The 12,568-nt window shown below is 34.3% G+C and overlaps 1 protein-coding gene across 1 annotated transcript in view; it reads right to left on the bottom strand.

Annotated features, from left to right (window-relative positions):
- Window positions 1–3,906: 3,906 nt before the first annotated feature.
- Window positions 3,907–12,568, bottom strand: part of RFT1 (RFT1 homolog) — a 50,869-nt gene continuing 42,207 nt past the window's right edge. Inside the window, exons 12-13 of the mRNA XM_031957421.1 lie at window positions 6,235–6,484; window positions 3,907–5,830 (exon numbers count right to left, since the gene is read on the bottom strand). Coding sequence (XP_031813281.1) covers window positions 5,666–5,830; window positions 6,235–6,484 — 415 coding nt within the window. The 3' untranslated portion in view covers window positions 3,907–5,665. The remainder of the gene's footprint in view (window positions 5,831–6,234; window positions 6,485–12,568) is intronic.

The raw sequence follows: 12,568 nt of genomic DNA, 5'->3' as shown, positions 1-12,568 counted from the left end.
CAGAAAGCACTTGATTTGGTAGAATAAAAGTGCCACCATAAGTGCTCTTCTCCAACGAGGTGTCTCCTAAGAATAGCAAGAATCCCTGAAAGAGACAGCATCAGAGATATTTATTCAATGACTCTTTGATGGCTAATATTGAGTTAAATATATGCTTGCTTAAGTTGTATGCTATTGTCCTAGTGAAGATACTACCTAGAGTCAGGTCTCTACAGTCTCTGTATTGAGCTGAATTGAGCTGAAAGCATTAAGCCATGGATGACTTGTGGAGCAGCCTCCTAAAGGAGATAGATATAAAATCACCTCCAAAGCAGAGATGAAATATTTAACAACCCATTCTCATAACAAAAATTGTTTTTTATGTATATATACACATATATATACACACATATACAAATATTCATGTATACTCAGAAGACTCAGTTTTAAATTTAATGTTCGCCATTATTTTCTCTATCACTTTTTAAGCCTTGACAATCAACAAAAATGAATCCAGTCCTGATTTGTAGTGTTTTTCAATTTTCAAGGTATAAATTTCATACTGAAAATTTAACTGGATCTCTGAAGTTCATCTGAGCTGGTTCCAACATTCTGGTTCAAAATTAAGTTTGTATTCCAAAGAGATCATGAAAGGACCTACCTGTACAAAAATATTTATAACAGCTCTTTTTGTAGTGGCAAAGAATTGGCAATTGAGAGGGTGCCTGAACAAGTTGTGGTATATGAATATAATGAAATACTATTGTTCTATAAGAAATGATGAATAGGTAGATATCAGAAAAATCTGGAAAGAACAGATGCCGAGTGAACAGAACTAGAATATTATACATAGTAACAGCAATACTGTGTGATGATCAATTATGACAGATTTAGCTCTTCTCAGCAATATAGTGATCCAAGACAATTGCAATAGACTTGTGATGGAAAATGCCATCTACATCCAGAGAAAGAACTATGGAATCTGAATATAGATCAAAGCATACTATTTTCACTTTTTTTCCCCTTTTTTGTGGATTTTCTCTTTTGTTCTTATTTTTCTTTCACAACATGACTAATGTGGAAATATGTTTAACATGATTACACATATATAACCTATATCAGATGACTTGCTGTCTTGGGGAGATGGGAGGAAAGGGGGAGAAGGGACAACAATTTGGAACTCCAAAATCTTAAAAAAATGAATGCTGAAAATTACCTTAACATGTAATTGGAAAAAAAAAAATACAATTAAGTACCAAAAAAAAAAAAAAAAAAAGAGAGAGATTGATTTGACAATCCAACAGGAAAATCCAAATGAATGAAAAATGACTTTTTTTGGACAAATATATATTTGAATGGAAGAATTTCCATTCAAACCTCAGGAATTTGTCTATTAATATCTTAAACAAGTACTACAGATAGATCACAAGTTGGGCCTAGTACTGAAAGGAGTGGGCTGAATTATATTTGGAAGATTGCAGAGTTCTACTTAATGACTTAAGTTTAAAATTTAACAATTAAAAAAACAAAACAACTAAGATCATAGCATTTGGGGTCATTACTTTCCTGCAAATAGTGGGATAAGGAAAGAATTTTATATTCTTGGGCTTAAAGATTACTGCAGATGGCACTGCAGCTATGAAATTAATACTCCTGCTCTTTGAAGTTAAATTATGGCAAACATGAACAGCATCTAAAAAGCAGAAACATCACCTTGCCAATAAAGGTCCCTATAGTCAAAGTAATGGTTTTTCCAGTAACAATGTAATTGTGAGAGTTGGACTTATAAGGAAAATTGAGCACTGAAGAATTGATGCTTTTAAATTGTGACACTGGAGAAGACTTTTGAGAGTTCCTTGGACCACAAGGAAATCAAATCAATCAATACTTACAGAAATTAACTTGTGACTTCACTGGGACAAATACTGAAGCTTAAATACTTTGGACATGTAATGAGAAGACAGAAAAGATTGAAGACAAAAGGAGAAAGGGATTGAAGAATCCAACAGATAGTATCATGGAAGTGATGAACATGAGTTTGGACAGATTTTGGGAGATAGTGGAGGACAGAATGGTCTTGTGTGATAAGATTCACAAGGTCATGAAGAGTTAGTTGGACACGACTGAATAACAATTAATGACTTCAAACTTCTCCCTGAAACAAAGACTCATTTAAAAAAAAAATGTATAAAAAGCCTGCCACATAGTGGGAAAAAACAGGAATTGTTTAGAACAAATTAAGAAATTTAGGTCTCCGGGTACAGATAAGCATCAATGAGTGTTAGGAGAGTTGTGATACAAAACAAAAGAACAAACCTAACAACAAAACAAACTAAGCTATTTGGTTAGAAATTTGCAACTGCTTGTCTTACATGAGGTTTTTTGAAATCATATACCATGTCCTAAATTGTTAATACTATAAAAAGAACTTTTGAGTTTGCTTCCTTTAGACAATTCTGTCCTGATCTGAAACGTTTACATGTAAACATTAAACCAGAAATAACTATTGAGATTAAACTTGGAAGTGCAGAACTTTTTTTCTTCTCTGACTGTATTATGTTACTATGTAAATCTGGGAGATTTTTTGCAACTACATGATACAGATTATGTATAAGAAATATATGCCTCTAGTGAAAATGATACCAAACACAATGTAAAGTACTTTCCCCCACTCTAACAATTTAACAAAGGAGAACAGATATAGAGAACATTATCAAAGGAATGCAAAGGAAAAAATAAAAATGGACTAGTCACATGGGAAAAAAATGACAGCCAGTGCTTAGGCCATTTACCTACTGGTATTTTCATGTTACAAAGAAGAATTATGGACAATCTCCAGTGCAATTGTGTACCTTCTATGGAAATGTCCAGGAAAAACATGGATATTTGTCACAAAATGGGCTGGCAGTCTTGTGAGGAAAATGTTCCTGAAACTTAAAGGTCCAGAGGACTAATGCACAAACTACTGAAATCTTGTCCTAGTTGCCTAGGGTATAAAATGTCAGCCCAAGACGAGTCAGTGTCCTTCAGACTTGACAGATGTCTCATTGCCATGTGAGTCACCAACGTGCTTAATGACTAGATTTGCTTTTATATGGAGATTGGGGATGGAATGGGTAAGTAAAAAACGAAATCGGTGTTGTATCTTTACTGAGTTTTCTTACCATGCTATCTTTAATTGTTATATGACCTTTAAGTAATTCAGTTTGTTCCAGTCTCAGACCTGAAGCATTAGAATAGCTTGAGTCATGCTTAGCCTAAGACATTGATAGCAAAACTGCATTTGAATGACTTAGGGTTTTGGTGTTTGAAGTAGGAGGACAATTCAAAGAAGCAATGAAAGAATGATCTGATATAATAACTACAGGCAAGCCCTCTGGTGGGACAGAAAGGAAGCTGAAGGGAGTATTAGTGTCTAGTAAGTGGTAAAGAAAAGTAAAATAAGTGGTGAAATAAATAATACAAATTCTTTTATTCCTCTTTTTCTTTCTTTTTAAAAATTCTCTTGGCTCTTTGGCTCTTGGGGAAGAGGGAGGAGTTACAAAGTGGTGACATAAAAACAAAAAATATGAAAAAACTATAAAAAATACAAGTGAATGTGGAGCTGCTTTTGGGGAAGGGACTAATAGACCACAGCCAAGAATGGTCTCCAACCAAGAAGCCAGAGGGGAAAAATGTGTCAAATCCCACCAAGATCAGAAATATAATAGGGAAGAGAATGAAGTGGCAATGAAGATGAGAACCAGGAATATAGCTCAGTAGAATGAGAGTGTCCAACTTAGTCTATTACTACCTTCATCAAAAGGGATTAAAGACCAGCCCTGAAGTCAGGAGGACCTGGGTTCAAATTTGACCTCATACACTAAGCACCTCCTGGCTGTGTAACTCTGGGCAAGTCACTTAACCCCAATTGCCCCAGCCAAAAAAAAAAAAAAAAAAAAAAGGGCGGGGGGATCAAAGGGATCCAAAATTTGGGAGAATTTCAGTTCCAAGAAACTTGGGAAGTTACTGGAGAAGTCTTATAATAGCAACCTGAATCTTTAGAACAATGACTAGAAAGGGTGTGATCTAATGGGCACAAGCTGAAGTTTATTCTGTTGGCAGAGTACCATGGGTTTGGGAAACTCACAGAAGACATACTTCTGCAAAGCTAGGGAGAACTATTTAGAGGCTCCAGATGAGGACCTTATTTTCTCCATTTTACATGGCTAATATGGGGATAATTAATGACAGTGTCTTATCCATCTTTTGATGACCCACAGTGTTTATGTTTAACACAGACCTTGCACACAGTATGAGCTCTGTGTAGTCAAATGATGACTGAATGACTGAGACTGAATTTCCATTATTATTCTATAAACCCCTCTATACTCTGAGCATCATGGGTCAGCTCTATTCTTGGGTTAGGCTGGAAATTTATCATATTTATTGTCATAACTAAAAGTAGAAATAAGTGGGCCAACAACTTGGGATGGTCATGTTGCAAAGGCACAATCTTTCATGAATAACATATCAGAATGGTATTTGTTACAATAAAGGAGAGACAACAAGGCTTAGTAAAGAATATAGGATTTGGAGTCAGAAACTCATAAACTGTGTGACCAAAGGCAAGTCACTGAATCTATCTAAACTTCCTACAACTGTCTAAAACTTCTCTACTAACTTATAAACAGTATGCAATTGGAATTGGTAGAGGGAATTTTTGTACCAATTAAAGTCACAGATGTTTGATTACTGACTTATTAGTTATACTGTTTAAAGTATTATGTTTTCTAAGGAGGGAGAAACACGGAAAAGAAAGATGTTCAGTCAAAGTTGCTTTTCTATACTATTTTCATTCTCTATAAAAAGTTCAGGTCAGCTACAAAGACAACATTTGGCTATAGAACCAAAGGTAGCTCATTTTTGGTGATCTCTTTCTTCAAAATACCATGGTTTTTTTAGATGGTTAGTCTAATTATTTATAATCAATTAAAAAGTAAATGTTATCCTTCTTTCATCCTGAATTCTATATTTTACTTTCCTGAATTCCTTTTTATTTATTTCCTAATAATTCAAGCTTCTTAGAAACATGCTTCTCAGAAAGACTACATGCTTCTTTTTCCTGACTTGTGGGATGGATGACATTTATTCTTCCCTGAAAGTAAAAATCACATTGTGATAGAAAGAATCACTCAAGTATCTTAATTTCTGTTTTGTAAGCAAAACTCTGCATTCTTCCTTTCTTGAAGAAATGAATGAAATGTTTTTAAAGACAGTTAAATAATCAGATCTCTTTTAGAGGGCTCAATGTTTACTCAAAGCTAAAAAAAAAACTAGAAATTATACAATTGGCTATTAAGCTAGATGAAACCAAAAAGGAATCAACAAAGAAAAAAAAAATCAGTACAAAATGACGAAAAGACAATTGAAAATGCTACTATTAATTTCATTTCTGTTTAAAAATTATATCCTTCATTAACATTTAAAATTCCAAATGGATTGGAAACATAAACCAAATATTATGTCTATTATTTTCCAATGGGTTCCCACTTTCTAGTTTCTTATAAACCTATGATTTTGTTAATACCAGAACCTCAGTGGATTCTCATGATATTCTTCCTTTGAACAGGAAATGAGCTTCTGCACCACAAACCATTCTGATAGGCCTGCAGAACTAAATACAGGAACTGGTCCTCTTATATGTTCATGTTTTTTTCTGGATATATTTGGGTAGGAACTGAGTTCGAATAAAGAAGATAAGCTTGGTCTCTGTGAAGAACACAGTCACAAGGGTAGCTCCCAAACACAAAACACCCACAATGATGTGCAGAAGTCTGGTCAGCCAGCCTCTCTCACAGCACAAAAACACCTAAAGGGAAAGAAAATATCATTAGTGCCAGGAACCTTTAGCCCAATCCAACTCTCCTAACATTTCACTCCAGAAATTCCACTAGGATCATAAATAATTGCTTATTGTTAGAGAAGCTGAGAGACAGCCCACATTCTAGATAGTAACTGATGGAAAAATAAAGGTCTTGCTATCTCTAGCTCTTTATTCAAACCAACTAATAAGAATTTAATCTATTATGCACACAAGCCTGACATTTTATTGCATGGTCTATCACTGACAAAGTAAACATTTAGGAAGAAAAAAATCCAAAATTGAGTGGGATTGGGCAAATACTTATCATGGCAGGCACCTCAAGTTAGACAATACTGAAAAAAGACAGGGGTATGGCCTGAGAGAGTATGTGAAAAAGAAGGAAAACTTACCTCTGAAATACCAGTAACCACTCCACAAAGCACGTAGACTACAATTAGAAATGGTGAAGGAAGCAGGCCTGCCAGTGGCCTGTAAGGACTCTCTCTGAAGTACCTATAGATATAGCGTATGCTTTGTGCAATCCGAATTCCCATGTTAAAACAGTTGGCAAAGATGAAGCCCACGCTGCCTTGCCACTTGGTCAGGAAATAGGAAGACAGCAAGAATGTGAATGACAGGGCCAGCATAATAAAATTATACCTGTAAGAGAGGGAAGCAAATGAAGCTATACGAGCTACTTATATCATCTATACAAAACACTTTGGCCTTCTTTTATTCTTTTCAAGGGCAGAAAACATAACACATAGTACAGATCTAATAGACCAGAAAAGAATTGGGAAATTTAAAATCACAGTTTCCCTTAATTTTTAAACCAAAAATTAATGGTTTAAGTGGGGCCTTTTCACTTATTAGTACACATATAAACATTGACCGAGTCCCTGTTGTGAATTACAAAAATGAATATAGAATTAAAATATAATATAAAATTTAATAAAACTGTTAAAGGCAGTGACAGTGTTAATCAAGGCAGAATATTTTATTTTAAAGTGAGGATTAAATTTCATGCCAGAAATGTAGATAATACCCTCATGAATGAATTTTTTTTGGTGCTTTCCTAACAAACACATATTCTAATCAATAAAGACTCACAAATTTTGAATGAGTTAAGAAGCCTTGAGAGATTTTCTAGCACAATTTCTTCAGTTTTATAAACTTGGAAATGGAGATATGTTTCGTATTCTATCCATATTTTATATGTTTCTATTTCCTACATGATTTTATAGACACTCTCCTTTAAGACATTAATTTCTTAATAAAACTAAGAGCCAGAGAAAATGAGCCTTATAGCATGGTAAAACTACCTTCTACTCCCATAGATTTTTTTTTAGCCTAGAAATGCTGCCAGTATTGTTACTTTCAGGGCCACTTCAAACTGTGATTGGATTCATATAGTGTTCGGCAGAACTGTGCCCTTCTAATAGACATTTGTTTCTTTTGTTTGGCCAAATCATATCAATACTTCATGAATCTTTTTCTTACCAGTTGAAGAATCTCAATGATTGGCCCTTTGATTAGATTTCTAGAGAAGGAGCTTATTTTCTTCTCACACAAGACAGAAAGTCTTAGTGGACAATCTGAGAACAGAAACCACAACCACCATTAAATATCAGAGTTGGAGGGGTGCTTAAAAATTGGATAGTCCAGTCTATTGATATTACAGAAGATAGCACCAAAACCTATATGGGAAAAGAACTTGTTCAGAGTTTCAAAACAAGCTAGTGCCAGTATTAGAATTAGAACCCAATGCATGAGCCAGTTTCTTAATTAATTAGAAAGACCAACTTCACTGCACCTAATACCAATGACAGTAAGGTTTAGCAAGGTATATTTCTTTGACATTTTTTCCAATCAAGGCACTATAATTTATATTACCACTTATAATTCCATTTCTCTGAAACTATGTCTTTAGAAGGCTTAATACACCATTCCTTGGCATGGAATGAACAGTTTTATGAAACTCTCAAAATCACATACCCCTGTAAATGGTAAATTGGATGGAATTAACAACTAACTCATGAAAGCAGAGATTAATTCCACATTATAACCTGCTCAGTTTAGAATACTAGGGTGAGCAACTTTCAGGCTGTTGGTACAACTGATAATGAAGAATCCTGCTGTCTTTCATCAGAAGAGCAATCTACAACTGATGCACTTCCCAATTAGTTTCAACCAAAGCTCACATCTATAAACTTAAAAGCATCATACTCTTCTGGAAAAAAAAAAAAAAAAAGCAAATGTAAAAGAAGCTATTAAAATACCACTTTCTCAATCAATGTAAAAATTATTACATAGTGATAGTAATTATTATTCTTCAAGGTTTAGTTAATATAAACAGAAAATTAATTTTAATGCTTCTTTCTCAATACTCAAAAAAGATTAGATTTAAAATTGGGATTTAGTAGAAAAACTGAGATTTTTAAAAAGATACTAAGCTTGAGCAGTGAAAGGAGTTTAACAAACTAAATATCATTTTATGTATTTTTTAAAGTCAGTATCCACATGTATAAACTTCTTCCATTGTTCTATATATGGCAGATTGCTTAATAAGATGGAACAAAAACTCTTTTGTGTGTGTGTGTATGTAATATTCTGAGAAATCAATTTCAATAAATTTATTAAATTTTCTAAAATACTTGTTAAATTAAGTAATTAAAAAATCTTGTTATTCAAAGGATCCTCTATTCTATATTCAGCCACATGTCCTATAGACATCTCAAATTCAACTTGTCAAAAACATGTCATTAGTTTCTTCCAAATTTCACTATTATATTGCCATCCTTGAAATCCAGATTTACAATTTCAGTGAAACCCGAATTTCTCATGCTCATTTACCCAACACATAGTTTATTGCCAAATGTTTCTATCTCCACAACATTTCTTGTATACATTATATTTTCTTCTCCCCACTCACTTGCCTAATAGAGGTCCTTATCACCTCTTGCCAGGACTACTGCAATAGCCTCCTAATTAATCTCTTTGCCTTCAGTCTCTCTTTAGTCCAATCCATTCACCACAGAACCACCAAAGTAATTTTCTTCAGGTGTAGGTTGGGTCATGTCATACCCTTATTCAATGAATTCCAGTTCCTTATTACCTATAGGATCAAATGTAAACTGACTTTGGCATTTAAAACTCTTCTTACACCTTTTTCCTCTATGACTTCCTAAAAGACTTTTTCCTCTAAGGTTACTTTGTCCTTCTATCTATCATGTATATAATGATATTGTTACTGCTGTTTCCCCCAATGAGTCCTTATGAGTTGGGACTATTTCCATTTTGTCCCTGCATTCCTAGTTCTTTGTACAGTGCCTGTCACATAAATAAATTATTGTTGACTGATCAATGCAATACTTCAATGGATGTACATGGGTTGCATTCATGTGTGCAATTTTTGACCAGGTATTTCCATATATTTAAAGAAGATCTACTTAATATCCTGGAGACCTTCCTTTGGCCTTTTAATATTTTGTGATCAAGCTGTCCATCTGTTTACTCCTCACTTGTTATTTAACTGGCCCACTACCTTTTCTGGTCATACATTTCATGAGTGAAACTTCTTTTACCAAACTCCAAAAGGAAAGATTAACCAAAGTCAAAACCAATTTAAATTACAAATTCATTGGGAAAATGCTATAAAGGAGGAGAACTGAAGAACAGCAAAAAAATCAGTGGAGTTGAAAATGAGGCTACACAAGGCCTGGTCATCTCAAAATACTCACAGATGAATTGAAAGGGAAAAAAAGGCAAAAAGAAATAAAATGAAACAGATCTTCATTCAATGACATTGGAACTGCCACATTTGGATTTTAGTATGTGTCTATTATATCAGGATATGGAAACAGCACAAAAATGAGATTTGGAAAAGCATTTGGACAAAACTAAATAAATGCTGATAAAAATTTAAAGACATTCTGGAATGCATAGCAAGATATTACAAAGAAAAAAACCCCGAAATTAAAAAAACGTGGTTGGTATAAATATAAAAAAGGGGGCAAATGAGAAGACATTAACACTCAGTTTTCTTTTCCAACTCAATCCATGCCCATTCATATTTGAAACTTTTAATATATACGTTGGCTTTCATTTGAACACTATGGTCTCCCAATTACTCAATATTCTCAAGTATTATTACCTTTATCTTCATTCTACCTCATTATACTCAAGGATGACCATATTAGATCTTATCATTGCTCATAACTGTGCTATCTTCAAATCTTGATATTTCTTCCTCTAATTATAACTTTCTATACGACCATATTTCCCTCTACTTCACTCTACTTAATCTATTCTTTGTTCTCACCAGAAGCCTCAGTCCCTCTACTCCATTCTTTTCTCCCAGTCCACTTCACTTTCTTTTCTTCATGGTTTTGAATTTAGAATAACTAAATCCGCTTAGCAATTTAAGGTTTACAAGCCCATTATATAGATTATTTCAAATGAGCCTCAATACAACCCTTGAAAAAGATGCTATTCTACTCCTCAATCCTTTGCCTCTTCACAACTTGCCAAACTTCATCTCTGTATTGTTCCACCTTCTACTCCCTTCACATACTGGTCAATGATGCTAGATAAAGGTATACAATCATCCTGAGTGGTTTCATTACATATTTATGTTAACTACTATCAATTGCTTCTTATATATGCAAAATAATCCTTTTATTCTTCCTTGATTAACTACAACATCTCCTGGAGATGCTGTTTTAAGCCTTCTTTTTACTCCTCAAACTCTAACATCACCTCTTACCTAAGGGGCCTGGCTTTATGTATTACTGAGAAAATAGAAGTCATCTATATCAAACTCCCTCTTTTCTCTTATTCGACATCTTAACCTTTCCAGATTTTGTCATTTCCAATTCTCTCTTCCAGATATGTCCCTTTTTTCCCCACCTAGATCTACTTCTGAGAGTCCTGCCTTGTTCTCAGGAGCTCACCCCCTTGTTTCTCTTTTTTGATCATCACTGATCCTTCTTTACTCACTGGCTTCTTCCTGCCCACCTAAAACATGCCAAGGTGGTCTCTATCCTTAAAAAACTTATTTGGAAATTGATATCTTCTATTTTTTTTCCCTTTTCATAGTCAAAATTCTCAAAAGAGTTATTGAATCTTGTTGCTTCCAAAGCCTGACTTCTCAATTTCTCAAATTCAAGCTTTTGACCCCACCATTCAATTGAACTTGTTCTCTCCAAGAATCTCTCTGAACCATCTGATAATTATTAATCAGATCCTTCTCCTGGATCCTTCCGTTCCTTTGGCTTGTGATCCTGTTCCTTCTACTGGCCCCTTCTCTGTTTCCTCCAACATACCATCATTCAGCTTCCTATATAGTGTCTCCTATAAACCTGCCCTGGGTCTTAATTTCTCTTGGCTCTATTTCTCTTAGTCATTTCACTAGTGCACTCTCATATGTTCAATTCCCATTAGAATGTAAACTGCTTGAGAGTAGTGATTTCTTTCTTTGGATTTTTATCTACCGTGCCTAGCACATAATACCTTCATAACAGGTGCTTAATAATTGTTTTGCTGCTTTGGACAATTCCCAAATCCATAAATTCAGCCTTAATTTCTCCTGAATTCATCTCACTTCATCAGTTGCCTACTAGACATGTCTTCCTAAATGCATCAGGCATATCAAACTTAACATTTCCAAAATGGAATTTACTATCTTCTACTTAAACCTATTCCTCCTCCAAATATCTCAATTTCCTTGAGGATACAACCATTTCTCTTGTTATCCAGGTTTAGAATCTTAAAGTAACTGATTCTTCATTCTTTCTCACTTGACATATCTAATCATATCCCAAATCCTATTGATTCTCCCTTTACAATATTTCTGGCATCTATCCCTTTTCTCTATTTGCAAAGCTGTTGCTTTAAGTTCAAACTCTCATCACCTCTTACTTGGCCTAAAAGCAAAAAGCCTCTTAATTGGTTTTCCTGTTTCTAATTCTTCATTTTCCAATCTATTTTCCACACAGCTACCAAATTACTATTCCTCATATATAGGTCTGAAACATGTCTGCTCCTTGTTCAAAATTCTTCAATAGCTCTCATTTGCCTCAAGGATAAAATATAAACTCCTCAGCCTAGTATTTAAGGCAGAGTGGCGCCCACCTATCTTATCCTGTTTATACCTATTTACCTATAACCTCTCCCCACATTAGAATGTTAGCTCCTTTGAGGGCAGGACCTGTTTTTTTTTGTTTGTTTGTTTGTTTGTTTTTTACCTTTCTTAGTATCATCAACAATTGACACAGGGCCTGTCTTATAGTAAGCACTTCTATACATTTTATAAATCTCTTTATTTACTTCCCTTTCAAAAACTCTATATCCCAGTCATATTGGCCTATTTCTCATTATGTAAACTGCATTTTCCTTTCCCCCTTTTTTGCATTTTTAAACAAGTGGTTTATTCTCATCTCTGCTTCTCAGAACACCTAACTTCCTTTAATTCTCAGCTCAGGTGGTACTTTCTACAGGAACGCTTTTTTGATTCAATTAGAAGTAGGCAGGGGAGAAGGGAATAAACCTTTATGAGCCTACTATATCCCAGGCACTGTGCTAATAAGTGCTTTATGAATATTATTTCACTTGATTATCACTGCTGTGAAAGACAAACAAGGTTAGATTTCTACAGAACAGTAAAAATTCAATTCCTCAGAAACCTTGATGAGACAATGAGAAATACTGAAAAGCTAAGTTTCCACAGAATGTTGTAAGCCTCAA

Source organism: Sarcophilus harrisii, chromosome 1 (assembly GCF_902635505.1).
Source record: "Sarcophilus harrisii chromosome 1, mSarHar1.11, whole genome shotgun sequence".
Classification (NCBI taxonomy): domain Eukaryota; kingdom Metazoa; phylum Chordata; class Mammalia; order Dasyuromorphia; family Dasyuridae; genus Sarcophilus; species Sarcophilus harrisii.
The sequence above is the reverse complement of the archived record's forward strand: the minus strand, read 5'-3'. Positions and strand labels throughout refer to the sequence as shown.